The 27,464-nt window shown below is 51.5% G+C and overlaps 1 protein-coding gene and 2 long non-coding RNA genes across 3 annotated transcripts in view; all 3 read left to right on the top strand.

Moving 5' to 3' along the window:
- The window catches only part of UNC5D (unc-5 netrin receptor D), a 92,413-nt gene extending 87,403 nt beyond the window's left edge, over positions 1–5,010 (top strand). The window contains exons 15-16 of the mRNA XM_064400593.1: positions 543–721; positions 2,507–5,010. Coding sequence (XP_064256663.1) covers positions 543–721; positions 2,507–2,708 — 381 coding nt within the window. The 3' untranslated portion in view covers positions 2,709–5,010. The remainder of the gene's footprint in view (positions 1–542; positions 722–2,506) is intronic.
- An 8-nt stretch (positions 5,011–5,018) lies between these two features.
- On the top strand, positions 5,019–8,536 carry LOC135287228 (uncharacterized). The gene is made up of 2 exons (XR_010351042.1): positions 5,019–7,299; positions 7,419–8,536. It is a non-coding gene; the product is annotated as an uncharacterized LOC135287228 (long non-coding RNA).
- A 10,140-nt stretch (positions 8,537–18,676) lies between these two features.
- On the top strand, positions 18,677–20,349 carry LOC135286951 (uncharacterized). The gene is made up of 3 exons (XR_010350917.1): positions 18,677–18,947; positions 19,094–19,344; positions 20,047–20,349. It is a non-coding gene; the product is annotated as an uncharacterized LOC135286951 (long non-coding RNA).
- Positions 20,350–27,464: the final 7,115 nt, after the last annotated feature.

Below are 27,464 nucleotides of genomic sequence, written 5' to 3'. Positions count from 1 at the left end.
CGGGTGCTGAGCCTGGCTGGCCCTGGGGACCTGTCACAGACGGTGGATGGAGGCTGCACCGTGGCTGCTGGTTAATATTGATGCTGTGTCACTCTCCGATGAGTAATGCACTGAAATTTGACTCTGTTATGCAAGGCTGGTGTGATTCCACAGGAAAAGAGGGGCCAGATCCACAAAGGACCTGGATTCCAGAGAGGCTGGGAGAGCTGAGGTGCTTACAGAATTCAGGTATTTAAAAACCCCAAAGACAGAGAAACAAACACAAATTTGTGTGTCCGTGTTTCAGGTTTAAGCAATTAAAGATTCAGAAACCCAGCACTGCTCTGCAACACAAAAATAACCAAAAAAGAAAACTCATGGAAGGAAAACCACCATTTTAAAGGGTTTTTTTGCACAAGTCCTTGTGATGGTGAAGTAACACCTTCTAGGTGTTCTTTCACAACTCACAAAAGCACCTCTCAGCTCAGCCATTTTCTGTTGCCACTTCAACCGACCTGAGGCTTGATTCTCCCTTCCCTGCTTCGCTTTGCCGTTCCCTGCAGGCTGAGAGAGAAAACATCCCCTTCTTTGGCCACGAGGACAGCGCCTTCCCCGCCCAGCTGGGCCCCAAGGCCTTCAAGATCCCGCGCTCCATCCGCCAGCGCATCTGCGCCACCTTCGACGCGCCTGGCGCCAAGGGCAAGGACTGGCAGATGCTGGCCCAGAAGAACAGCATCAGCAGGTGATGGCAGCGCCCTGGCACCGGGGTTGGCACCCGGAATGGGGATTTGGGGCCGTTCAGGGGTTGTTGGTTGGTTGGTTGGTTTGCTGCTGGTGTCAGGGGTGTGGGTGGGAATTACGGGCTGAGTGGGGCTCGGTCATTTCAGCTCCTCTTGCTGGGCTGGACGTTCTTCTGTCCACCCTGAGGAGTCCAAGGCTGCAGAAGGATTTTGTCCATCATTGAACTGCTGTTTGAAGCACTTAGGAGGCTGCACGTTCCCCCAGACAAATCCCCTTGGCTCTCATGGGTGCATTTCCTATTCCAAAATGAATCCTGCAGATTTTTTTTTTTTTAAGGGAAAGACATCTTTAAAAGAGACAGTCATGCTCTACTGTTAGGAGTAATAATATTATGATTATTAAAACTGAAAGATGCTGTAAAAACCAATTTACTTCTTACTTTGCTTTTTCTGCTTGGCTAAATTAAATTGGCGGAGGCAGCTTCCTCACAAAAATATTTTCTGATTGTCACAAACTCTATAAATGCGTTCCCAGGAGAGCAGAGGAATACTTAAATCAAGCAAAGTAACTTTCCATTGGCTTCCTGCTTTGTGTGGGAGCCTCAATAAGCCACATCTGAGCCAAAGGAAAAAGAGTTTTGGATAAACACTTTGTTTTACTAAATTCTGTGCAAATCACCACTGCAGGGTGCTAAAAACAGCACATTAACAAAATAGAAAATCACAGATAAAAGGCGTTGTGTCTTTGCACAACCCAAGCATCACCTGCTGTAAATTCCTCTCCCTGTCACATCCCTGCTGTATTTCCTAGTGATGCTTCCCAGAAGGGATTTGTTTGCCCATCCCAGGGGCAGAACTGCTGGGCCTGGGGACACCCTGGGCTCGTGGTCACTGTCCCTGTGCCAGCTGGGCAGGTGCCACGTGAGGAACCACCACCCCCAGCGGCTCCTCAGCTCATCCCCAGCTCTGCTGGAGGGTTTTTATTTTCCAAACACGTCGATGATGCTGGGCACAGGGCACAGCTGCAGCATCGGCTGCTCCTCATCCCCTTTTCCCTCCCTTCCCTGCAGGAATCTCTCCTTCTTCCTCATCCCTTTTCCCCTCCTTTCCCTGCAGGCATCTCTCTGTCTTCCTCATCCCTTTTCCCCTCTTTCCCTGCAGGAGTCTCTCCTTCTTCCTCACCCCTTTTTCCCTTCCCTTCCCTACATGAATCTCTCCTTCCTCACCCCTTTTTCTCTCCTTTCCCAGCAGAAATCTCTCCTTCCTCCTCACCCCATTTTCTCTCCTTTCCCTGCAGGAATCTCTCCTCCTTCTTCACCCTTTTCCTCCCTTCCCTGCAGGAATCTCTCCTCCTTCCTTATCCCCTTTTCCTCCTTTCCCTGCAGGAATCTCTCCTTCTTCCTCACCCCTTTTTCCCTTCCCTTCCCTGAAGGAAACTCTCCTTCCTCACCTTTTTTTCCCTCTCTTCCCTGCAGGAATCTCTCCTTCTTCCTCACCCCTTTTCCTCCTTTCCCTGCAGGAATCTCTCCTTCTTCCTCATCCTTTCTCCCTCCTTTCCCTGCAGGAATCTCTTCTCCTTCTTCACCCCTTTTCCTCCTTTCCCTGCAGGAATCTCTCCTTATTCCTGATCCCTTTTCCTCCTTTCCCTGCTGGAATCTCTCCTTATCCTTATCCTTTTTTTCCTCCCTTCCCTGCAGGAATCTCTCCTTCTTCCTCACCCCTTTTTCTCTCCTTTCCCAGCAGAAATCTCACCTCCTTCCTGATCCCTTTTCCTCCTTTCCCTGCAGGAATCTCTCCTTCTTTGCCACCCAGAGCAGCCCCTCCGCCGTCATCCTGGACCTGTGGGAGGCGCGGCACCAGCACGACGGGGACCTGGACTCGCTGGCCTGCGCCCTGGAGGAGATTGGCAGGACACACTCCAAGCCCTCCGAGGTGCCAGAGCCCGAGCTGGAGGAGCCCGAGTTCCCCTGCAGCAGGAAGGGGCTTTAGTCCCTCTGCCCCAGCAGGACACACAGCCAGCCCGGCCCTGAGCCCGGCCAGGAGGGTTGGTGGGGATGGAACTCACCCCACTTCCGTGGCAGCGGGAGCAGCAGAAGCTAAAAACCCTCTGGTGATGAGGAAATCGAGCTCCTCCCTGTCCTCCTCCACTTAAAATCCATCTCTTGGTGCCCCAAACAAACCTGCACTCGTGTCAGTGCCGGGGCAGGAGGGAGAGAGACACAGAGCCATAGGAGGTAAATGTTATTCTGTGTTTAGGAACAGTCGTGTTCATGTACTGCCTAGTGAAAATCAACAAATAACGTTGGATATTTCGAGCCACTGGAGGCTGGTCCTGGTTAAAAGGTTTCTCGCTTTGAGAGTGGTTTAAAATCCTATCACGTTGTCACTTTATGTCTGCTACAGGAAAACTGAAAATTTGGCCTTATCCTGTTCAGATGTTTGAGGAATTAGAAGATCTCATAATTATTTCACATCGTTTGTATTCCAAATAATGTGTTTTAAAAATTCAGCCCCTTAATGAATGTACATTTGCTGCAGAGCTTTGCTGCCTGCTCTGTTACCAAAATTCCAGAACAAACCCCTTCTCTCTGAGACTGGGGGGTGGGCACACGCCAGAGGAATTTTCTAATTTTCTACGTCTGCAAACTTTCTTAGTCAAAAAACTGTCTTTGGGGGTGGATTTAAATAACCAAATAACACACAGGAAATTTCCAGCCCTATTTTAGCAAGTTGAGACATTTATTTTTGTTACTTCATTCTCTGTGGCTGAGCTGAAGGTGAAGGCAATCAGAACAGCTTCATTTTGGCTTGGTTTGGGTTCAGACTGAAATCACAAACCCCACACAGCCCTGCCAACAGTGGCCTGGATTTTGTTGCACAATTTGGGAATTTCACAGGATCCAGAGCTGGTTGTGTTACCTTGGCTTAGTTACAAATTGCATTTACCCCCAAAATCAGGATCTAACTGGAGAATTCGCCTCGTTTTTCACCCATTCCATATAAATATGATTTGTGACTTCAACCAAACCAAAAAGAGCTGTCACTGTGAGCGAGGGCCTGGTGGAGCTGGTACTGAGCCAAATGTCACCATTATTTTGTCCATTCCTTTCACTCACATCCTTCACCATAACCGAGGTGCTCCTCAGCCCGTGGGGCTGCCGGGGCACAGTCAGGAGAGACAGGAGCAGAAACGAGGCTTTGGGAGCTTTGTGGAAATGCAGGAAACCCAGCCCAGGGATTTGGGGGCTGTTTTAGCCTCGTGTTTGGCTGAGAGCATCACGACAGCCCCCAGGGCAGGTCCAGTCTGGAGCTGCTCCTCCACCCAGGACTGCAGTGTGAAAATCTGAACAACATCAACAACAGCAACACCAGCTCTGTCCTTGCTCCTGCTGCTCTGAAATCACCAATGTCACTGCCTGCCCAGCTCAGGAACAGGCTGAGACTTGGAAATCCTGAGACTTGGAAATCCTGAGACCTGTGCAAAGCTTTCCTGCAGCTCAGCACCTCCTGCAGCCTGGCAGGAAAGCTCCTGGCGCAGGTTTCGGGGCAGACAGAAATACCGGCTGCAAGCTGTCACTGCTTTCAGCAGCACATGCTCCTCCACTTCTATCTCCACTGACTGCCAGTCCTCCTCCAGAAACCTGTTCTTCGTTGGACAAAATGTCAGGCATTAGAAAAAAAAAACAAAACAAGGGATGGCACTGGGGAACCAGCAGAGTCTGCGAGCTGCCGTTGTCGGGGAAACCAGCCCCGCTCTGCCTGCAGCAGGGAGTTTGTTCTGAGCACCCAGAGCTGCTCTGCTCCAGGAGCAGGCTGGGTTTGTGTCCCCAGCACGGCTGCAGGGCTTCCTGAGAGCTTTCTGCTCCTGCAGCAGGCTGGGTTTGTGTCCCCAGCGTGGCTGCAGGGGCTCCTGAGAGCTGCTCTGCTCCTGGAGCAGGCTGGGTTTGTGTCCCCAGCGTGGCTGCAGGGGTTCCTGAGAGCTTTCTGCTCCTGCAGCAGGCTGGGTTTGTGTCCCCAGCACGGCTGCAGGGGTTCCTGAGAGCTGCAGGGGTTCCTGAGAGCTTTCTGCTCCTGCAGCAGGCTGGGTTTGTGTTCCCAGCGTGGCTGCAGGGGTTCCTGAGAGCTGCAGGGGTTCCTGAGAGCTTTCTCCTCCTGGAGCAGGTTAGGTTTGTGTCCCCAGCGTGGCTGCAGGGGTTCCTGAGAGCTTTCTGCTCCTGGAGCAGGCTGGGTTTGTGTCCCCAGCACGGCTGCAGGGGTTTCTGAGAGATTTCTCCTCCTGGAGCTGGGTTTGTGTCCCTGCAATGCCTGCAGGGGTTCCTGAGAGCTGCTCTGCTCCTGGAGCGGGCTGGGTTTGTGTCCCCAGCACGGCTCCAGGGGTTCCTGAGAGCTGCTGTGCTCCACAGGAGCTGCCCCGACACCCCAAGGGGGCCCCAGAGCCGCGAGGGCTCAGCCCCTGCTGCCTTTCCTCAGGTTCTGTCCAGCCCTGGAGCTCTGCAGACCCTCCCAGTGCAGGACACCCCGCTCAGAGGGACCCAGCCCTGCCCCAGAATCCCAGTTCCACCCACAGTCCCACGGGGGTCGTGTCCTGAAAGGGAATAAACGTCCAAACTGGACAATTCCAGAGGGAAGTTGTTCCCCCATGCCCCGGGGCAGGGCTCAGCTGGACGCTGCCCTTTAGGTTTTTGTCCCTGGTATTTCTTCCCTTTGTTGCTGATTTCACTCTTTGAGAACCCTGAATCAACAACTCTCGAGCTTTCCTTCCAATTCCTGACTGCTTTGATGCTCTTGTGTTCTTCAAATGAACCAGAAATGCCCCAAATATTTATTTCCTTTCTCCCTTTCTCTTAAAAAGACCTTTTGGAAATCTGTGCACGTATTCATCTGATTTGACCCAAAACACAGATGTGGAGGAGCACCTGGAAAAGGATTAGAGGCCAGAAATTAAAAATTCATTCCTTTCTTCTGTTGTATAAATTATGATAATTGAAAAACAATTTGCCCGAACTAGAAAGTAAAAGAAGGAGAAATGTGAATTTCCCCCCTGTAGATTCCACGTGGCTGCCCTGGCTCCATGCAGGGGAAAGAGCCATTCTGATTTTACATCACCAAAGAATCTGCTTTAATAGATTTTCATCTTCCTGAGCACTTTGCCCAGGTATTTCTGTGCCATGACTCATTGCAGACTAATGGCTGCATTTTAAAAATGACTCCCAGCTCCGCCAGCACCATAAAGCTCATTTCCATTTCGTACCGCCCTGCACTCCCACAGAAATTTTATTGGGATTTTTGTAATAGATGAAGAGATATCAACACAATTCTCTTAGAATCCAGTGAACTGCTTTTGTCATTGGTTTTATCTCTGGCCACAGCTGCTCTCCCCCTCTCTGGCCTGGGCACCGCTGCCTTCCAGAGAATCTTATTCAGCATAAATCACCAAAAAGGGATCTTGCAGGGTCCAGGATATTCACATCACACTGCAAGTCCATTCTTCTTTTCCACCTGCAAGGCAGCGCTGTGAGAGTTTTAAAGCATTCAATAACTGATCAATTGCAATTTTCCACAAAAGGAAGGCACAGCTCAGGTCCACGGGGAGTTAAACAAGGGAGGAACCGGGCTGGGCTTCTGGTCACCACCTGAATCCTCATTTTCCAGGCTGTTTCTGCCTGTAAAACACAGATTGCAGCAAAGAGCTGCGTTAGTTCTTGGCCGGTAATTAACTGAGTGGAAAACAGGAAATGAGATTTAAGTCCTTGACAACCAGGGATGATCTCCAGGGCTGCCTCTCTGGCCTTTCCTCGGCTGATTCCCCCAGGGAGTTCTCTCTCACCTTGGCACAGCAGGAGAGGGTGAACACCCCTCACCCAGAGCCTGCCCATGGTGTCCCAGGGGCTGTTCATTCCTGGGATGAGCTCTGGTGAAATTCCTCCCTGGACGCTGCTCCTGATCCAGCAGGGGCTGGGGTGTGCACAGCCCTCCCTGCCCAGCCCGAGGATTTGGGTGGAATTGGTGAAGTTTGGGGTGCCCTGCACCCAGCCTGGCACAGCAGGAGGGGAAGGTTTGGGGTTTCCTCCCAAACCCTCCCAGCTCTGGCAGAATGGAACATCCAGCCCCTGTCATCCCCATGCTGGAATTGGGAATATTGACTCATGGTTGGGATATCTCCTCAAGGAATCCCTGCAAGTGTCCCTGGCTGGGATATGTCCTCAAGGAATCCCTTTAGCTGTCTCTGGTTGGGATATCTCCTCAAGGAATCGCTCCAGGTGTCCCTGTTGGAGATATCTCCTCAAGGAATCCCTCTGGGTGTCCCTGTTGGAGATATCTCCTCAAGGAATCCCTCTGGGTGTCCCTGGCTGGGATATCTCCTCAAGGAATCCCTCCAGGTGTCCCTGGTCAGGATATCTCCTCAAGGAATCCCTCCAGGTGTCCCTGTTGGAGATATCTCCTCAAGGAATCCCTCTGGGTGTCCCTGGCTGGGATATCTCCTCAAGGAATCCCTCCAGGTATCCCTGGCTGGGATACCTCCTCAAGGAATCCCTGCAAGTGTCCCTGGTCAGGATATCTCCTCAAGGAATCCCTCCAGGTGTCCCTGTTGGAGATATCTCCTCAAGGAATCCTTCCAGGTGTCCCTGGCTGGGATATGTCCTCAAGGAATCCCTTCAAGTGTCCTTGTGGAGATATCTCCTCAAGGAATCCCTCCAGGTGTCCCTGTCGGGGATATCCTCTCAAGGAATCCCTTCATGTGTCCCTTGTTCAGGCATTGGAGGGGGAGGGAGGAAACCCTAAAGCCCAGCCCCAAATTTTTAGGTGAAGCTGTGGATTTTTCCATCTTTTCCCCCTCAGCCTCCAGCCCAGCTCCCCCTGCTGAGCCCCAGGGCTCCTGAGTGCCTCTCCCAGCTGGGCAGGGCTCACACAAACCCTGGGCTCACAATCAGCTTTGGGAACACCAACTCCATCCCCTCACCAGGCGCTCCTCCAGCTCCCCACCCCGCTGTGACTCCGATATCCCAGCTGATAAACGGCTACAAAAACGTGAAATGTGTGAAGTGTGCTCCTTCTGCTGATTTGGAGAAGATAAAACGTGGTGCTGGTCAGTCTGGTGAGACTCTGGGCAGTGTCAGACAAGAAATAACAAAATTCCCATTGCATTTTCAACTTGCAGAACCTCGGACCAGCTCTTGGGTGAAAACGGGAGGAGGAACTTTGACCCAGCCCAACACGAAATATAAATAATTCCTGAAAAGAGAAAAAAAACCCAAACCCACAAGTATTCCTCTAGAGAGACCTGTTTTCTCTTCTGCTCCTTTATATTTTTGCAGTGAAAAGGTTGTGAAAAGGTCGTTCCTTGGCTGCTCTGCCTGAGCATCCCTCCCTGCCCCGGGCTCGGCGTGTTTGGGGTGAAGGAGGGCAGAGCTCTGGACCCTTCTTGGGGTGAAGCTGAAGGAGTGGGGAAGGGAGACACAACACGGGATCAAAAGCATGGCCTTGGCTTCATACCACACTTTCTGTGCCTTGTTCTATCAATGTAAATTCTGAATGTTGTACAGTGAAAATACTTGGGAGAGACTCCTTGGAAAAGGCTGCACTGGCTTCTTTTTTCAGCACATGTACATATATAAATATATATACATATATATATATATATATTTGGTAATGCCAACCAGCTGTGTTCTATTGTCCTGGAGAAGTCAAAGTGGACACTTTGGGTGTTTTCTGTAGAGTTTCAGAGCTGTGTGGCCCCGGCCTTTGGGGAGAGGTGTACAGATTGGAATTCTGGATATCAGCTATTTATGAATAAAGAGTCTTTTACTGACACCTGACCCTGCTGTCCTGTCACTGCTGGGGTCAAACCAGGCCAGGCACTGGGAAGGGTGGCTCACACGGAGCTTTGGGGGTGGCTTTTTGGTTTTAATTAATTATTTATTAATTGAATCCTATAATTTATTATTCAATCCTCCCCAGGCAGTGGTGAAAGGCCCCCGGAACCCTTCCTGTGCCATCCCAGAGACTGAAGGAGGGACAAAGCCCCGGCACCATGAGCCCTCAGTGGGTGACAGTGAGCTCCTGGCCACGGCTCTCACCTGAGCAGTGAAACCATCATTAACCCAGGCAGGGCAGAGCTCGGAATCTCTGTGGTCAGAGACGACTCCGAGGTGTTAGAGAGTCTCTGTTTCCTAGCCCAGGATGTTCCAGGGGCACAGACATCCCCGGCCAGGGCCAGGCTGTGCCCAAAGCGCTTGGGGACATCCCAGGACATTCCAGGGACATCCCAGGGACATCCCAGGGCACAGACATGCCCAGACAGGGCTGGCTGTGCCCACACTCAGGGACATTCCAAGATATGGCAGGACATCCCAGGGACATCCCAGTGGCACAGACATCCCCAGTCAGGCCCGGGCTGTGTCCACACTCAGGGACATTCCAGGACATCCCAGGGACATCCCAGGACATCCCAGGGACATTCTTTGGCACAGACATGCCCAGCCAGGGCCCGGCCCTGTGCCCACATTCCAGGGACATCCCAGGGACATCCCAGGACAATTCAGGGACATCCCTTGGCACAGACATGTCCAGCCAGGACCAGGCTGTGCCCAAAGCACTTGGGGACATCCCAGGACATTCCAGAGACATTCCAGGGGCACAGACATGCCCAGCCAGGGCCTGGCCCTGTGCCCACATTCCAGGGACATCCCAGGACATTTCAGGGACATCCCAGGGACATCTCTTGGCACAGACATGCCCAGCCAGGGCCTGGCCCTGTGCCCACATTCCAGGGACATCCCAGGGACATCCCAGGACAATTCAGGGACATTCCTTGGCACAGACATGCCCAGCCAGGGCCCGGCCCTGTGCCCACATCCCAGAGCATCCCAGAGACATCCCAGGATAATTCAGGGACATCCCTTGGCACAGACATGCCCAGCCAGGGCCAGGCTGTGCCCAAAGCACTTGGGGACATCCCAGGACATTCCAGAGACATTCCAGGGGCACAGACATGCCCAGCCAGGGCCTGGCCCTGTGCCCACATTCCAGAGACATCCCAGGGACATCCCAGGACAATTGAGGGACATCCCTTGGCACAGACATGCCCAGCCAGGCCCGGGCTGTGCCCAGTGCCCACCCTGAGCCCCGGGCTGTGCGGGGTGCCAGCGCTGCCCCCTCTCAGCTCATTAAATCTTCCCACAAGGTGATTTTATTGCCGGCTGCCAGAGCCGGGATTTACCGCCCCATTCCCCACCTGCCCTCTCGCTGCCGCCCGTTCCTTTGTATTTGTTAATGGCCTTTTCTCTTGTTATATAATCCTGTCAGCAGTGTAAAAATGTCTCTCAGGACTGCTCAGGGCTGTAAATCTCCCGGGCCCGGCGCTGACAGCGCTGAGTGTTGGTGGCAGGAGCCCTGGCCTGTCCTCCAGTAATTGTCACCACATGATAGGAAAGTGTAAGATTTAATAAGGTCATAAAGCAGAATGGCATCAGCCCGGCTGATGGGGATTTTTTTCATTAGCATTCAGAAGATCTGGGTTCTGTGGGACAATAAATTACAGCAGCTGAGCAGAAATGACCCATTTGATTATTCAAGACTTTCCAGGAACGTGGGCAGAGCGGCAGGGCCGGGGCAAAATTCCCACAGCAAAAAAGAATTCCTCTGTGCCCTCAAAGCTCTGCTCACCGAGCTGAGTTCAGCTCCAGGACCGTGTTCTGGAGGTGGGGAGGAGAGGCTTTGCAGCTAATTTTGCTTTGAGTGGAGTAAAATCAAACATTCCCATCAAACCCAGTGCACATTGGTGGCCAAGAGTTCTGTGCTGATTGCAAGTTCCAGTGCAGAGCCCTAAATCAACATCAGTGAAGTAAAATCTGGAAAAAAAGAGGAAATTAAAAGAAAAAAAATAGAGGTGGTGCCTTCCCCACCCGAGCATCTTCCCCTCAGAGCAGCCACAGCTCCCTTTGTTTGATCCCATTGTCCTCAAGCTCTGGGCAGGTTCTGAAGCCTCACCTGAAGCACAGCCCGACCTTAAAGCCCTTCCCAAAGCCCAGATCCACGAATTCCCCTCGAGACCCAGCACCGAGAAACACCCGAAGCACTGCTGTCACTCCTGTGAGGGTCTGCGAGCTGCCGCGACGTCTTGGGCTAAAAAATCAGATTTTTAAAGGTGCTAATTAGCATCTGAGCTTTTCTGAGAAATGCCAGCCCGTTTGTGGGTGACAAACACCTCGCAGAGCAGGACCCTGGATTTCCCCAGCCCCACTGGGTGGATTGCAGATGAATTTTCCCCCTCATTACCTGGAATGTTCGGGTTTTTGCTCAGACACTTGCCCACGGCTAGCAATTATTTACTGCTCATTATCCCGGGCACCTGTCAGCTTCAGGGAGCTGGGACTGAGCAGGAAACGAGGAGCAGAGATCCGGGCTTGTGGAAACACCAACAACATTAAAATGCAAGGCAAGAAGAAGTACCTTAAGTTCTGACTCGATTTACAAACTCGCCGAGGAGTGACAAGCGCTCCTGAAAGGATTTGTCACCATCAGCCCCATTTAAGGGGCAGTGACAGCACTGGCACCTCTGCATTCCACATTTCTGGGGAGGGAACTTCACCGTTTGGCTTCGCAGTGAGAGGAAGGGCAGATTTGTCTTCCCAAACAAGCTGTGGGTTTTTTCCAGGGTCGTGCTGCTGTTTGTAGCTTGGAACGCTTTCCCTTTGTACTCTGCGTTGTATTAATTCGCTGTTTTTCCCTCCCAACCCCAATCACCAATAACGGGCACGTTAATGACGGTAATTGTGGCGTGAGCAGCCTGACTTTGGCGCTCAGTGACCCAAGCCGTGTCCATTTATTGGCCTTGCCGGGTGCACTCGGCTGAATTCACTGCTCTGCAAAATGCTGAGCTGGTCCCGGGCTCTCAGCACCTCCCGCCTGGGCTGAGGTGATGCTGCTGCTCTTTGTCCTTGGCGGTACAAAGGAATACTCCAATTCAATAATTAAGGAAATTTATTAGATAATCAAAGTATGGATTTGGAAAAAGCCACAAGCAATGCGGCTCTGATCAGAGTCGGGGAAACGCAGGATTTGGCCTTGTTATGGATATGATGGTAATTCGTGCTGATAGAATATGATTGTTCAAATAATATAATATAATATAATATAATATAATATAATATAATATAATATAATATAATATAATATAATGGTTTAAAATCACACCAGCAAGGGAGAGGGGGATTGCTGCACAGTTCAGTGTGATAGAGCCGGATCTGAGTTCACCCAGCTTCGATCCCAGGGTCAGTGCTGCCCTTGACTGTTAACTGAAGAGATGAAATATCAGTCACAAATAAATTCTACCTTTTAATGTTTATTAAAATTAGCTAGATCAGTGTTTTACCTATAACATCCTTTATCGCACCAAAGTCCCCGTGGGTCTCCAGATGTCATTTCCAAGGGGTTTGTTTTATCCAGTCTTTTGGGATCTGGAATGGGCCCTTCTTTAGCATATTATCGTAGTTTCTTTCTTTTTTTTTTTTTCTTTCTTGCTGCTGCGTTTCTCGGAACTGGTGAATAATTGCCAAAATCCTGTCAGGTGAAAATCTTCTGGGACAAACTTCTGGCGTTGAATATTATCTTATTGATGATGCCTATCAAATGCCTCCTCCTGTCAGAGGAAAGAATCCCTTGGAATACACATCTCTGGAGACAGTCGTCCTCCTGGTGGTGGGATCTCCATCCTTATCACTTCCTGCTCGTTGCCAACGCTGCCTTTAGTACACAAAATGCTGTGGCTTTTAATTTCCTCTAGCAGGGATTATTTTATAACATATATTACATCGGGGTGTGAGCAGAGGCTTTCTGGGGAGGGGAAATGTCCTGGCAAACAGAGCCCAGCTGATGTTCAGGTGCTGATGGAGGAGCAGAGGCCGGGCTGTGCATCACCCACCTGGCAGCCCGTCAGAGCACCCTGGCAGCCTCTCCCTGCCCTTTTATCCTTCCCCTTTTGCTCTCTGCAGTGAATTTATCTCTGGGAAGAATTTCCCCCTCTCCCTGGCTGAGCTGCAGGGCCAGGGCAGGGCAGGAGCAGCTGCTTGGAGTCACAGCTGGAGGAGGCTCCTGCTCAGTGCCCCGCTGCTCCCGAGGCAGGGATGGGGGATTTTGGTGCTCCTGAGGTGGGGATGGATGTTTTTTGGTGCTCCCGAGGCAGGGATGGGGGATTTTGGTGCTCCTGAGGTGGGGATGGTGTTTTTTTGGTGTTCCTGAGGCAGGGATGAATGTTTTTAGCACTCCTGAGATGTGGATGGATGTTTTTTGGCATTCCCGAGATGGGGATGGATGGTTTTTGGCATTCCCGAGGCAGGGATGGTGTTTTTTGGTGCTCCCAAGGTGGGGATGGGGGCTTTTGGTGTTCCCAAGGTGGGGATGGATGGTTTTTGGCACTCCTGAGATGGGGATGGGTGGTTTTGGTGCTCCTGAGCTGGAGATGTGTGTTTTTAGCGCTCCCGTGGTGGGGATGGATGTTTTTGGTGCTCCTAAGGCAGGGATGGATGGTTTTTGGTGCTCCTGAGGTGGGGATGAGTGGTTTTAGTGCTCCTGAGGTGGGGATGGGTGTTTTTTGGTGCTCCTTTCCCCGAGCCCAGCCCAATGAAACCTGCCCACAAACACAATGCTGGGGAGGGAGGAAAAACCCTTCATTTCTGCTTTTCCCTGGTTTTTAATCTGCTCTGTGACCACCCTGCCAGAACATTCCCTGGTGCTGTTAGGGATGAAAATGGAGATAATGAGGTCATTTCCCTGGTCAGAGATAACAAAAATCCCTGGAAGTGTTGGGAAGGATGGAGGGAGGTGTGAAATTCCTCCTGCAAGGTTTCAGAGCCAGCAGGAGCCTCCCTCGGCCTGTCAGGAGCTCAGGGAAGGTTTTTATTCCGTGGGTTTAATTCCCTGCTCTGCCCAGGTACCACCCCCCTCCCTTTTTTATTAATGTCAGAAGACGTTTCCAGCCCTGCAGGGCACAGGCAGCATTTCCCAGCTGGGCTCGTTATTAATTCAGCCCCAAAATTTCAATTCCAGCCAGCCCGAGGTGAGGCTCCTGCTCCAGCAGGGTCCCCCGTAACAACCTCTGCTGCCTCATTTCCTCTTTTTATCTGTAATAAATAGAATAAAATAATAAATAATAAAATAATCCCAGGCAATGGGATTTTTAGAAGGGTGGAAAAAACGGGCTCTGCCTGTTCAGGATATTTCCTAAAGGACCCAACATCTGTTTAGGAAAATGAGCTGGGGTGTAAATCATCCTTGAAGGAGAGTCAGGGGGAAATGCACTTTATAAAGAGCAGCGTGCTTTTTTAGGTGTAAGGCTTTTGCTGTAGTCTGTGTAAACTCTGGAGCAGGGCTTTAATGAGCCCCGTGTGTGCAGAGAGCTCCGAGTGCCCTCCACAGCAGGGAGAACAAAACACAAACCACCAGGGAGGGACAGGGTGTGGGGAAGGGAACCACAGCACCCTTCCCAGTCAGAATTTTAATTGACTTTCTGCTGCTGTTAGGAAAATTAATCCACAAACACCAGAGGTTTATGTCCAAAAAGGAGACGGAGGAGTCCTTTTACTTATTTCAATAATTCTGAGGTGCTCCTCAGCATGGACGGGGTGGAGAAGCAGCAGAGCTTTAGCAAGCAGGGTATTCAACAAGGGATCTCTGCTGGTAGAGCTTAATCTGGACACAACTGCAGGGTTTGTAACTGGAGAGCTCCGTTTGGCTGCGGGAATAACCAGGAGATGATTTTGCTTGGAGAGGTTTCAAGGGGGAACATCCCAGTCAGGCTGAGCAGGACACCGGGGAGGGCTGGAGGGGAGCAAGGATTTCGGGGTGGCATCTCCTCCCTGCCCCACAATTCAGGTAAAAACGTTGCCCTCAGAGGCTCAGCTGGGTCCCTTCCATCCTTGTCCCTCGCCTGTCCTTGGGTTTGTCCTTGCAGGTGGAAGTGAGGAGCCTGAGAGAGGCTGAGCTCTGCAGAGCGCGCTGCTCAGACCGAGCCCGGCCCGAGGCGATGCCGCTCCGCACGCAGCAAATGCCAAGAAAATTAAAACTTTCCTCCTTTCTTCCTTAATTTTTTTTATTTTTTTTTCCTCCCCATTGAAATGCAGCATCCACTCCAGCAGAGCTCTGTGCTGCTGGGTGACCTTTGGGTGACATTTGCTGTGCTGGGAGCAGCAGGAGGGACGAGCCCAGCCCCGGGCAGGGAGGGAAGGGCTGGGGTGCAGGGAGGAAGCTGAAATCTCAGCCAGGGCACAGCACACGGGTCACAACTCTGAGTTTTACTGATCATTTTTTACCAAACCAGCACAGTTTCCCCCTAGGAGAGCTCCAGAGCTCCTGGGATGAGGGCACCTCCCTGCTGGCACCAAAGAAAAGCAACAATGGGCCAAAAAAGTTACCTTAGAGCTCTGTATATTTAATATATTTAACATATTTAACCTCTATTTGTTCTGCTTCCAAACTCTCAATGCCAATAAGTGACTGCTTAAAAGAGGAAAGAGGTAAAAAGCACATGAGAGATAGAGCAAAGCCCAGCAGAGCCATCCAGGGAACAACAGAGAGAAGAATAATCCACCTTCCAAACTTTTATAAGTCATAAATGGGTTGGTGTTTGGGTAAATTCTGCAGGATTCTTGATTAAAAAAAAATACATAATTAGAAAATGAAACCTTTCTAGCAGTTAGCTCTCAGAGTTTGGGGGGTTTAAAACACTTCTGTAAATAGAATTATCTGCTTCAGAGACATTAAACCCACCAGTGGAATCTCTTGCGTTCCCACATCGTGAACATCTGACCTCCAACACGGGGAAATAATGAAAAATTAACGGCTCCAGATGTGCCAACCCTGCGGTGGCAGATGTTCATTTTACACACCATTTAGAAATCCCCAGTGCACTGGAGTACACGAGGATAAAACCATGGAATAAGGGGGAGGAAGGGAATAACGCCGGGGGCTGAAATCCGCACCTTCCGGGGGTGGAAATGCAGGAAAGGGCTGGAGACCACCCCAAGAACGGGTCCCTGTCCTGGCAGCAGCTTTAACTCAGGGGTTTCTCTCAGACACTGCTGGGGCTGTCCCCAACCCTTCATCCACCCATTCCTGAAGGTGCCAGCACAAAGAACAGACAGAGTTTGAATTCACAAAACTCGGTCCAGACCCAGCAGGTATTTGCAGGTGTTTGCCAGCCTGAATCCCTTCCTCTGCCAGAACGACCACCCATCTTTTCTTCTCCTTCTGCATCTGGAGGTTTTGTCCTCTTGGGGATTATTTTTGCCAGTCCCACCTGGCACTGAGCCCCTGGTGGAGCTGAGCTGTCCCTCCTCAGCTCTGCCCATCCTGCCCAAGGCTTTCACTGCATCACAACCCCACAAATGCCCCCAGATTTAACAGGGATCAGCTGCTCCACCCTGAGGCTCCACACTGAGCTCCTGCAGCCCAACAAGGCAGCCCTGAGCAGGAGAGCCTTGGAAAAGCTGCTGTGGGAGTGCTCAGGTGTGCAGGGGCATTCCCAACCTCTCCCCCCACACCTGCAGCCCCTCCTGGAGCTCTGAGGCTGCCAGGGACCATCTGCAGGTGAGATCCTGGACAATTTGTCACAGCAGCAGGGGCTCCTTTGTGCTTTGATAATCACTCTGATGAGCCAGCTCAGGAGCCGATGGCTTTTGAAGATCAGCTCAGTGCTCAAAGCTGGGCCTTTCAGCGTTAATCCTGAATTTGTGCCTTTGATTTGCACACGGGTGGCAGAGCACAGCTGTACTCACCCCAGGCTCCATTAAAATCCTGCATGGAAATGTTCTCTGGGGCTCTCTGCCCTCCCCTCAGAGGGTGGGAGGTGCTGCAGGTCCATCCTGGGGACAGAGCACATCCAGTTTCTGGGGATCTGGGCCACCACCCTCCCTGCAGGAGGCACAGCAAGCCCTCAGACCACCTGAGCCTCACAGAGACCCCAGGGAGCTCAGGATGGAGTTCTCCCAGCCCAGAGCAAAACCAAGAGCAGCAAAGCTGGCACTGAAGGGGAAAGAACCAAACCTGGAAAGTGCCAAGACCTCCCTGTGCCATTGGCAGCTCCAAGGGCAGGCCCGGGGCACGGGGCTGGGCACGGGGGCACGGGGCTGGGCATGGGGCACTGCTCTGCCTGGCTGCTGATTTTCCTCTGTAAAACAGCACCCAAGGCAGGGCAGAGCCCGGGCACTGCTGCCTGCCCAGGTCACACATTCCACCTGTGGCACGGCTGGGCTGGGAGTGCCCTGTCCTGGTACCCCAGCCAGGGGACAGCAGAGCTTGGGGACAGTGGCCTGGGCTGCCCTGGGAAGGCTCATCGTCCCACTCAGCATTCTGCAGGTGGACACGGACTGCAGGGACTTTATTTACCCACTTTATGGGCAATAACTCAGTTGTTTATCAATCCCCAGAGGGGAAAAAAAAATACAGGGGAAAAAAAAACAAAACAACTCAATTCTTCAGCTGAGATTAGAGGAGAACCAGGGAAGGGGCAAATCCTCGGAGCACAAACAGATTGCACTATTTATATATGAAAATGTTTTCTGCATCTATAAACTTCCCGTGCCCAGGCACTTTAATTAATTGCAGGGGTTGCCATGGTAACCTCCCTAACTCAATTACAGCTCTGCAGAGAGGTGAGCATGCCCGTGACAGAGCAGGTGCCTCGTGCTGGGCCTGCGGTGGGAGCGGATGCCACAGAAACAGGAGAAGATCCCGCAGAAACCGGAGAGGATCCTGTTGAAATGGGAGCAGATCCCACAGAAAGGGGAGAGGATCCCATGGAAAAGGGAGAGGATCCCACAGAAAGGGAAGAGGATCCCACAGAAACTGGAGAGGATCCCACAGAAAGGGAAGAGGATCCCATGGAAACGGGAGCTGATCCCACGGAAATGGGAGTGGATCCCACAGAAATTCAAGTGAATCCCATGAAAATGGGAGCAGATCCTACTGAAAGGGGAACAGATCCCACAGAACTGGGAGTGGATCCTGCAGAAAGGGGAGCACTGGGGTCTCTGTTGGGAGCTGACCCCCAATACCTCCAATTATCCCGACTGCCCCCGAGGGATGGCACAGCACAGGAGTAGATGGGCCTGGTCTCCCTCTGGGAATGCAGGAGAGAAGAAAGCTGCTCCTGTGGGAATGCAGTGGGCACAGGCTGCTGTGGTGTCCCAAACCTCAGATTGTATCCAGGTAGGAATGCTTGGCTCCTCCCCTGGGCGGAGCATCTCCCAATGGGATGATGGGATTTGATCAGCCATGCAGGGACACTCACTGGCCATGAACAGAAGATAATTAATAATTAATGGCTCATGAACAGAAGAGATCTCCTGGAGGGAGGAATGGCTGTGGAAGAGAGAAAGAAAACTTCCCAATGAACAGAACTGCCCCAGCTCTGAAGGGTGGAAATTGAAACCACACCCAGCTAAACCTGAGACAAAGGCTCGCACAGACTTGTACATCTGTATACAGACTCTGAGATGAGGTGTTCTGGCTTAGGAGGGCCATGGAATAGAGATGACATTGCTGAGAGAAAGATTGGACTAGAAATAAGTTTCAACAAGTTGCAAAACCTGACCTTAAAAAAAGACTAGGTACTTTAGAGAATTAGAACTGGGAAATATGCTTTGTAGCAAGACCACAAAAATACAAAAAAACAACCAACACCCCTCCTGACTCCTGACCAGCTCAGGCACCAGAATTACCCTCAGCTGCCCCCGCTCCCCATGGGGAAGGTCTGTCTGCTGCTCCTGTCAGATTAGTGATCAATACTGCAGGAGTTGCTATTCACTCCGAGCCTCACAAAGACCGAGTTCCTTCCCCGAACCACATCAGACAAACCATCTGCATCACAATCACCGTTTGCCTCCAGACAGCTCAAAAGCAGCGGCTGTGACCCTTCTTTGTGTCACAGAGCGATCAACAGGACAAGAAAGGCAGGGAGAAAAGAGGGGAGAAATGACATTTCCTCCCAGCACTATCACCTGCAATCTGCGCGGTGATAACCTTTCCATCCGTTGTGAAAAGTCACCTGCCACGTGGACGGGCTCGTTCTCCCGCACCTGCTCTGCTCTTATCTCCGTTCCTCTGGCACCTTTTCCAGGGCTGTGTGACAAAAGGGACGCTGCCACTCCAGCTCCTGCGCCTGTCACCGCCTGTCCTGAGCGTGCCTGTGGCAGGATGTTCCTCTGCCCCTTTCCAGCTCCTGTCACTCCAGTTAAGTGTCCTTTTCTCCCGTTTGAAATTAAATGCCTTGTTAGGTACTTCTAAAGGTGTCTCTGGTGAGACACTGTGATATTTCTTCCCCTCTCTGCCCCCGTGCTCCAAGGTCATGGACAGCGACTTCAGCTTGTTTCTTAAAGGTTAAATGCGACTTCTAGAAGAGGAGCTTGAACTTTGGAGAGCGAAGGCAGAGGAAAAGCAGCCCCCTCAGAGAATACAAATTGTTCTGTGAGCAGCAGCTGGACAGAAAACAGCAGCTCCATCCTGAGCAACAGCTTCATCTGTCTGTGCAGAGCCCTGCTCCTCTCCCTGCAGAGCAGGAACTTGCCAGAGGCTTTTCCTTTCAGCAGAGCCCCCACCAGCTGTGCCCACACTCCCTGAAGGATGCAGAGTTAATTCTTCAGAGCTGGCATCTCCAGCCTGGCAGGGAATGATGTTCACTCAAAGTCTGGGCAAATTCTGCTCTGCTCCTCACCAGGAACCTTCAATCACAAATTCCTGCCCCGCTTCCTGCACCCCTCTTGTCCTCCCCGGGCTGGAATTAGCCCAGTTCAAAGGATCTCATTCTTTAGGAAAGGAATTTTACTGCATTTTTCATTCTCTGCTTGTTTTCCCATGCCCATGCAACTTGCTGGGTGTGCAACAGAGAACTGCAGAAATTCAGCAGGGTTTGCTGCAAATTCAAGCTCAAGAAATTCCCAGGGTCTATAGCAGGTCAGGCTCAGGGATGTGCTTTCCCCAGCTCCCCTGCTGATGCTCTCCCACCCTGAGGGAATGCTGCCCACAGCCCCAGTTGGTGGCCCCCCGCTTGTGCAAAAGCCCCTCAAACGAGAGCCTGCAATGACAGAAACCCCAAACTCCTTCGGTTAAATCATGAACAACAGATTTTGTAGGGAGAAATTGGCCAAGCAGCTCCAAGTGTCCTGAGTGAGCTGTACTACACTGAGGCTGGGTTTAGAACACATCCAGAATTTTCTTCAGTCTATCTAGTCTCCATCTTTAAAAGTTGTTGTTTTTTGGGGTTTTTTTTTTCTGTTCCTCAGTGTTGTACTGACAAAGTGGTGGTAAGTGGATGTGATTTTTGCCTTGGCAGGGTTTGTGGAGGCCGAGGCTGGCAGGAATGAATCCCTGGCAGAGCAGCAGCCTCTGGGGGCTGGGATTATCAAGGTTGGTTTAGCAACAAGCTCTGCTCAAGCACATCAGACATGACTGGACATCTCCGAGGGCCAGCCAGCAGTGCTGAGGAATTCCAAAAACATCCTCCTGCAAAGCACAGCCTGCTCTCTTCATCCCAGTTTAACCAGTTAAAGGCACAGCAAAGCTGTGGTGGGTGCCCACCATGGCGTGCAGCTGTTTCTGCAAATTCAGGGTTTACAATTTCTTCATTAAATTATATGAGATTCCTCCTTATCTCCACTTGACTGCACTGAAATCACTGGTGAAAAGGTGCAAGATGTTTCCATGTATGTTTTATATCTATATCTGTGTGTAAATATGAGTGTCAAAGAGACACTGGGTTAAAACAGGTGCAAAAGTGGCAAATCAGACACTTCCCTCTCCAGTTCTCATTATTCAAGAGCGAGGCAGAGCAGTGGACCAGAAACAAAACTCACAAAACCCAGGACATGTTCTGTACCATTTGCTGAGCAGCAGCAATCAGACAGCAAAATTCTAAACAGATAAAAAAGCAAAATCAAGCTCACACACTGAGAAAGTTCCAACTTTGTGCGGATTTAAGCAAGGAAAAGAAAAATTGACCTTGCTTCAAGGCATAAATCGACCTCTAATGGATTAGGATTTCTCCTGCAAGCAGCTCTTAATTAAGCAGTGCACAAAATCACTTTGCAGCATCTCTGTGAGTGGGAGCCGCTGCTGGGGAGTTGTTAAATTAAAGCCCTGCTGGCTGGATTGGGCCATCCCAGGCCACCAGGGATCAGCTCCACACAGCCACAGCCCCCGTGGCCACACTCCCGGTGGCTTTGGCAAAACCAGGGGACAAACCCCTGGTGACTGCCCCGCCCGTCCATCCCTGTGGTGCTCCTGGAGCTGGGCACCCACAAACCTGCAGTGAGGGGTGCAGGGCGCTCTCGGGGCTGGGGGGTGGAGGTTGGGTTTGGTTTGGTTTGGCTGCAGAGCCACCCAACAGCAGGGACCCAACAGGACATGCCTAGGAGAGGACACGCCCAGAAGGAGACACACCCAAAAGGGGACACACCCAGCACAGGACATGCCCAGCAGGGACACACCCATCACAGGACACGCCCAGCAGGGGACACACCCAGCACAGGACACGCCCAGCAGCAGGGATCCAACAGGACACACCCAGGACAGGACACACCCAGGAGGAGACACACCCAAAAGGGGACACACCCAGCATAGGACACGCCCAGCAGCAGGGATCCAACAGGACACACCCAGCACAGGACACGCCCAGCAGCAGGGATCCAACAGGACACACCCAGGACAGGACACACCCAGGAGGAGACACACCCAAAAGGGGACACACCCAGGACAGGACACGCCCAGCAGCAGGGATCCAACAGGACACACCCAGGACAGGACACACCCAGGAGGAGACACACCCAAAAGGGGACACACCCAGCATAGGACACGCCCAGCAGCAGGGATCCAACAGGACACACCCAGCACAGGACACGCCCAGCAGCAGGGATCCAATAGGACATGCCCAGGACAGGACACACCCAGCAGGGGACACACCCAGCACAGGACACACCCAGAACAGGACACGCCCAGCAGCAGGGATCCAACAGGACACACCCAGGACAGGACATGCCCAACAGCAGGGATCCAATAGGACACGCCTAGCAGGGGACACACCCAGCACAGGACGCACCCAGTGTGGTACATGCAGCACCAGGGATCCAACAGGACATGCCCAGCACAGGACGCACCCAACAGAGGACATGCCTGGCGTGGGACACACCTGAAACAGAACACACCCAGCAGGGGACACACCCAGCACCAGGGAGCCATCAGGATACGCTCAGCAGGGGACACAGCTGGCACAGGGCACGCCCAGTGTGGGACATGGCCAGGGATCCAACAGGATGCACCCAGAGGGGGACACACCCAACAGAGGACACACCTGGCTCCAGGGATCCAACAGGATGCACCCAGAGGGGGACACACCCAACAGGGGACATGCCTGGCGTGGGACACACCTGGCATGGAACAGACCCGGCCCAGGGCACATCCTGTAGCCCCCAGACCCCATCTCTGCAGCTGCTCTCCGTCTCCTGCCTGGGTTCACCTCACAGGAACCAGCGCTCAGCTCTCACCCTGCTCCTTCTCCCAAGGCCCCAGTTAACTCCTTGTCCCCCACAGCCCAGCACGGGATGTGCTGCAGAGCCCACCTGCTGCTGATCACAGCCTGAGCAGCCCAGGAAGGGCTCAGACCACCCACACCAGGGGTCTGCCCACTGCCACCAGCACAGGTCACGGCCACTCTGGTCAGAGGCGTTCCCTGCACACAATTATTGGGACAATTACTCCCTGGAGCATGAGCAGCTTTCATCTTCCAGCAGGAAATTTGGAGAAGGAAGTACAAAGCCACTGAGAATCCAGCTAATGCCACGGGAAAAGGTCACAGAGGCAGCTGAGATCACAAGCAGTGTCAGGATTATCCCTCTTCCATCTCTATTTCAGCTCTGTTTTTTTTTTTTATAAAAAGCCAAGTCTGTGGAAACTCAAAGCTGAGTGCTGAAAGGTAGATGCTCATCTACATCAACAACACCGCCCTTGGAGCACCAGCCTTTGAATCTAAACCTGGCTGTGAACCTCACACTTGATCCCACACTTTGATTTAGTACAGAATGATATGCACAGCATCATCTGCGGGTTTAAAGAGGTTCTGTAAAGGGATTTTCAGCAAAGGCAGTGAACAGCTCTGCAGAAATTGTCTCCCCTTGGGTGGAACAAAAGCAGCTGTGGGCAGGATCCTGCGACCAGTGCCAAAACCCCAGAGCTGACCCTGTGAGGGCTCACCCTGTTGCACACCAGCTTCTGAGTGAATTTAACCCAAATTCCACCTGTTCTGATGAATTAGCTGCTCTCCACCTGAGAGCCACTGAGAACCTGTTTGGGGAAATAAGCTCCAATAAAAATCCCAGCAACAATAACCACTCCAAACCATTGAACAGTTGGGAAAAGCTTAATCAGTGATTTTTGTTTGCCCTCCCCTCCTCTTGTCAGCAGCTCTTCAGAGGAAATAAACATTCCATGAGCTCCTTTTGTAAATTGAGTACAAGCAATGCTTTCTTTTTTATTATTTTTTAAATAACAATCCTGCAACAAATCATTAAAAAACAGACAGGCCCACAGTGGGATGCAATTTATTCTTCAGGCTTACGCTTTACCCCACTTAATTACTCCACAGGAGTAAATTCCCAGTTAATGGCAGCTGACAGCTGATGACCTTTACATCACAATTTTTTCCAAACTTCTCAGAGGCTCTCAGATTTCCTACAGGTAATGCTAAGCTGGTATTTAGGTGATGCCATCTAATTGTTTCCATGAGATCATCCAAGGGAGATCCTGATGCATTATTTACACCCCTGGATGGACAAACCATGGTGGAAGTGCAGTAATAAAATAACAGTAAAATAACTGTGGAAGTGCAGTAATAAAATAAAGTAACCATGATGTTCCTTGTCCTGAGCAGTGGGAGGAAAGCATTTTCAGCACATTTTTAATGTTAAAAGCATATTTTCAGTTTTTATTGGAGTCAGTCTTTGGTAAAGCACGTTAATCACCTGTCACACAGGTGTCAGAGTACCCAAGCCCCCGCTGGGATGTCATTAGCTCCTAAAAAATGAAACAAACGCAGAAACCAGAGAGGGTGAGGAGGGAAGAGCAAGCGGTGACTAAACCTGGCAAGAGCAGCCCCAGATTCCAGAGTTATCCCTCGCCTGCCTCCCACCCAAAGCCAGGTGATTCCAGGAGCAGATGCAGGGCTCTGAGAAGCCAATGAATCAATGCACAGTTAAATTACACAGCCCGTGAAACTCAACGGCAGCACGAGATGTAACACCAGGACATAAAACTCCTGCAAACAATAAATAAAGCAGAGCCACGTTCGGGGACTGCCTTGTTATTTATCGGAGCAGGGCTCGGGCACATTGCTCACAGCTGAGCACATCACTACCCAAAAAATGAGAGCCCACAGTGCAGCTGCCCACACCTCCCATTTTCCCTTAAATGCCAAATATCCTCACATTTGCAGCAGTTTTATTTACCCATCTCAGTTCCTGGATGCAGCACTGCCCCCCTTGTTCCCCTTCCCCAGGGTAACAACCAATTCCCTCGGGATCGCTGCTGCAGGGACTGCAGAGCCCTCACAGCCCCTCACAAACGCTGCACCCACTTCAGGTGTGACACCTCCGACACCTCAGAGTTCATGTTTGAAATCCTGCTATTCCTTCACTCCTAGTTCTTCTTCAAGACAAAGTGTCGTGGTTTAACCTTGGTTTTTAGTTAGAGAGAAAATCCATCTTTAGTAAAAATTTTTAGAAAATCCAAGCTTTGGTTAAAGCTTGGTTTTTAGTTGAAGAGAAAATCCATCCGTTATGGAAGGGATTCTCGGTTCCAGGATCCACACTGTCCAAAAATCCCATTTTTCCCATGCCTCTCCCTGGCTGGAGGCAGGGCCCCTCTAACCCTGACTATCATTCCCTTCCTGGACACACACACCAGAGGTTCTGATGCCTCAGATTTGTGCTTTTATCTTTTTCAGATTCTGTGCTGCTTTACTGAGCTTCACATCAGGGGATGGTGAGTTCTCTGCACAGAGCAGGGAGACAAAATAATTCCTTCTCTGGCTGAGCACCAAGGACAAATGATCCAAATCTCAGCCCCAAGAGCACAAACAACGTGGGCTGGAGAGAGAAAAACAAGCAGGATGGGACTGCATGGGCTAAAGCTGTAATTGGACAATTAACTCCAATTTGCAAATGGAGCAGAACTTATAAAAGTGACAGACCTCATGACCAGTCGTGAATTTTGTGACACTTTCTTCACCTCCTTCCCAGACACCTTCTCACCACCCCCAGCAGCCCCTGCAGGTCCCACTCCAATAGCTCTTTCTCCATCTTCAGCTTCCCAGTTCCAGTTGTTAGTGTTTCCCAGCTACTTGTAGGATTTTTTCCCCAGAAGTTGATAGGAAACACTAACGACTGGGAGCTTAAGAAAAAGGAAAGAAGTGGCCCAGCTCAGGGGAGGAGGGTGAACAGGTTACTATAAAAAAACAAAAGTGGCCAAGCTCAGGGGAAGAGGACATCAGGTTGCGCTTCTCTTACCTGGGAGTTTCTCTTGGAGGGGCAGAGATACCCAAGAATTGGGGTGAGCCTCTGCTTGTGAGGGCAGCCTGAACTGGGACCTCATTATCCCCCAGCTCACTAACAAAGGGACCTCTCAGGTGCTGGGATCCTGAGCTGGCCTCTCCCTGCCCTGCTCAGAGCTGGGCTGCCTCCCACACCTTTGCCTGAGAGCCCCTTAATTTCAAATTATAATAATAATTTGGAGGGAGGGGGTTTACATTTCCATTCCAAGGACAGTCCTGCCCTCCTTAGCAGATCCCTGTCTTTCCAACCTAGACACAAAGCAAGAGAAAGAGAAGTGCAGGGAAATGAATGTGTATTTATAGCAGGCATTGATTGCACTATTTATTCCTGCTCTTTCTGGCAACTCAAATCAGCCCCGTGTCCTTAAGGGGCTCCATTTCCTCCTCACTGATCACTGGGAGCCTCCTCCTGAACTCTCTGAGCAGCTCTGTGGTGGCACTGATTGGCGTGGGACAGCTTCTCTCCACACACCTCGCTCCCTGTGGGGCTCCTCAAGAGGCCATGAGCCTCCTACAGGAGATTTGGAAGGGTTTTGGGGTGTTCTGCTCAGAGAAGGCAGCGTCCAGAGCCTCTCCCCATCCCTCAGAGAATGGCTGGTGGGAGCTTCAGCGTTCCTGGGGAATTGCCAGCTCAGATTAAAGCCACATCAGCCCCTTGTCCCTGCCCCACAGACACCCTCTCCAGCTCCAGAAGCCTCTGGGATGTTGCCCCAGGAGGAGAGGGCTGATGGTTCTGCTCCAGCCCCCAGCCCTGCAGTGACACCAAAGTGGCAGTGGCTGCACAGCCCCGTCCCCAGAGGAGAACCCCAGTTTCCTTCAGCTCCCAAGGCCTGAACCAGCAAATATTTAGTCCAGATCAAAGCTGAAGGGCTGGAGCTCAGTGCCAGGGGCTGCTCCTCTGCTCCTCTCACCCCTGAACCCTCCAACACTCCTGGAGCCTGTGCTCATTATCCTTTCATGAACTGCGGGGTTTAAGGCGTGTTTGTGTTGCAGCTGCTGATGTTCAGGTAACACTTACCCCGAAGCTGTCATAAAACTTTCAGAGCTGCTATTATTTTTAACCTGCTGCCAGAGGCAAATCTTCCAGGAGGAGGCAGCTCAGGGAGCTCCAGGGCTCCTGCTGGCAAACAGAGCCAGTGTCCTCAGCAGGGCCAGGAAAGTGCAAACCAGTTCCCTCTCCCAGTGCCACCAGGGCTCAGCTTTGGAACTGTAGTGACCAGAAAAGGAAAATGCAAACTAAATCCCCCTTCCAGTGCCACCGGGGCAGAACTTTGGCTCTGTGGTGACCAGCACAGGAAAGTGCAAACCAAATCCCACTCCCAGTACCACCAGGGCAGAATTTTGGCTCCCTGGTGACCAGCACAGCAAAGTGCCAACCAGTTCCCCTTCCCAGTGCCACCAGGACACAGCTTTGGATCTGTAGTGACCAGAAAAGGAAAATGCAAACTAAATCCCCCTTCCAGTGCCACCAGGGCAGAACTTTGGCTCCCTGGTGACCAGAACAGGAAAGTACCAACCAGTTTCCTGTCCCAGTGCCACCAGAGCACATCTTTGGCACTGTAGTGACCAGCACAGCAAAGTGCAAACCAGTTCCCCTTCCCAGTGCCACCAGGGCAGAACTTTGGCTCTGTGGTGACCAGCACAGCAAAGTGCAAACCAAATCCCCCTTTCAGTGCCACCAGGGCACAGCTTTGGATCTGTAGTGACCAGCACAGGAAAGTGCCAACCAGTTCCCTGTCCCAGTGCCACCAGGGCACAGCTTTGGCTTTGTGGTGACCAGCACAGAGCTGCCAATATCAACTTTTAGGGAGGAAAATGCCAGCAGGATTGCCCAGCTCCCCTCGTGGCAGAGGGATGTTTTTTATCCATCCTGGGTTAATGCCTCCTGCTCTTGTTGTGAGCCACACTCAGATCCTCCAAATTCATCATTTAATTCCGATTGCCCTGCGGAAATAGCAGGCTCTTTCGAAAACTCAATTTGAAAGATCATTAAAACGTACAAAAGACTTTATCTGTTGGGGGAAGAAAACGCTGTGTATACAGAGGAGGGGGGAGAGATCTCACCCATGGAAATGACAGCGATTTCTACCTGAACCTCTTCAGCTGGAGTTGCTAAGTAACCGTGACACACCACTGTGCATTGTCTGCAGCCT

Source organism: Passer domesticus, chromosome 28, assembly GCF_036417665.1.
Source record: "Passer domesticus isolate bPasDom1 chromosome 28, bPasDom1.hap1, whole genome shotgun sequence".
NCBI classification, from domain to species: Eukaryota; Metazoa; Chordata; class Aves; order Passeriformes; family Passeridae; genus Passer; species Passer domesticus.
This window is presented reverse-complemented; position numbering and strand designations above follow the sequence as displayed.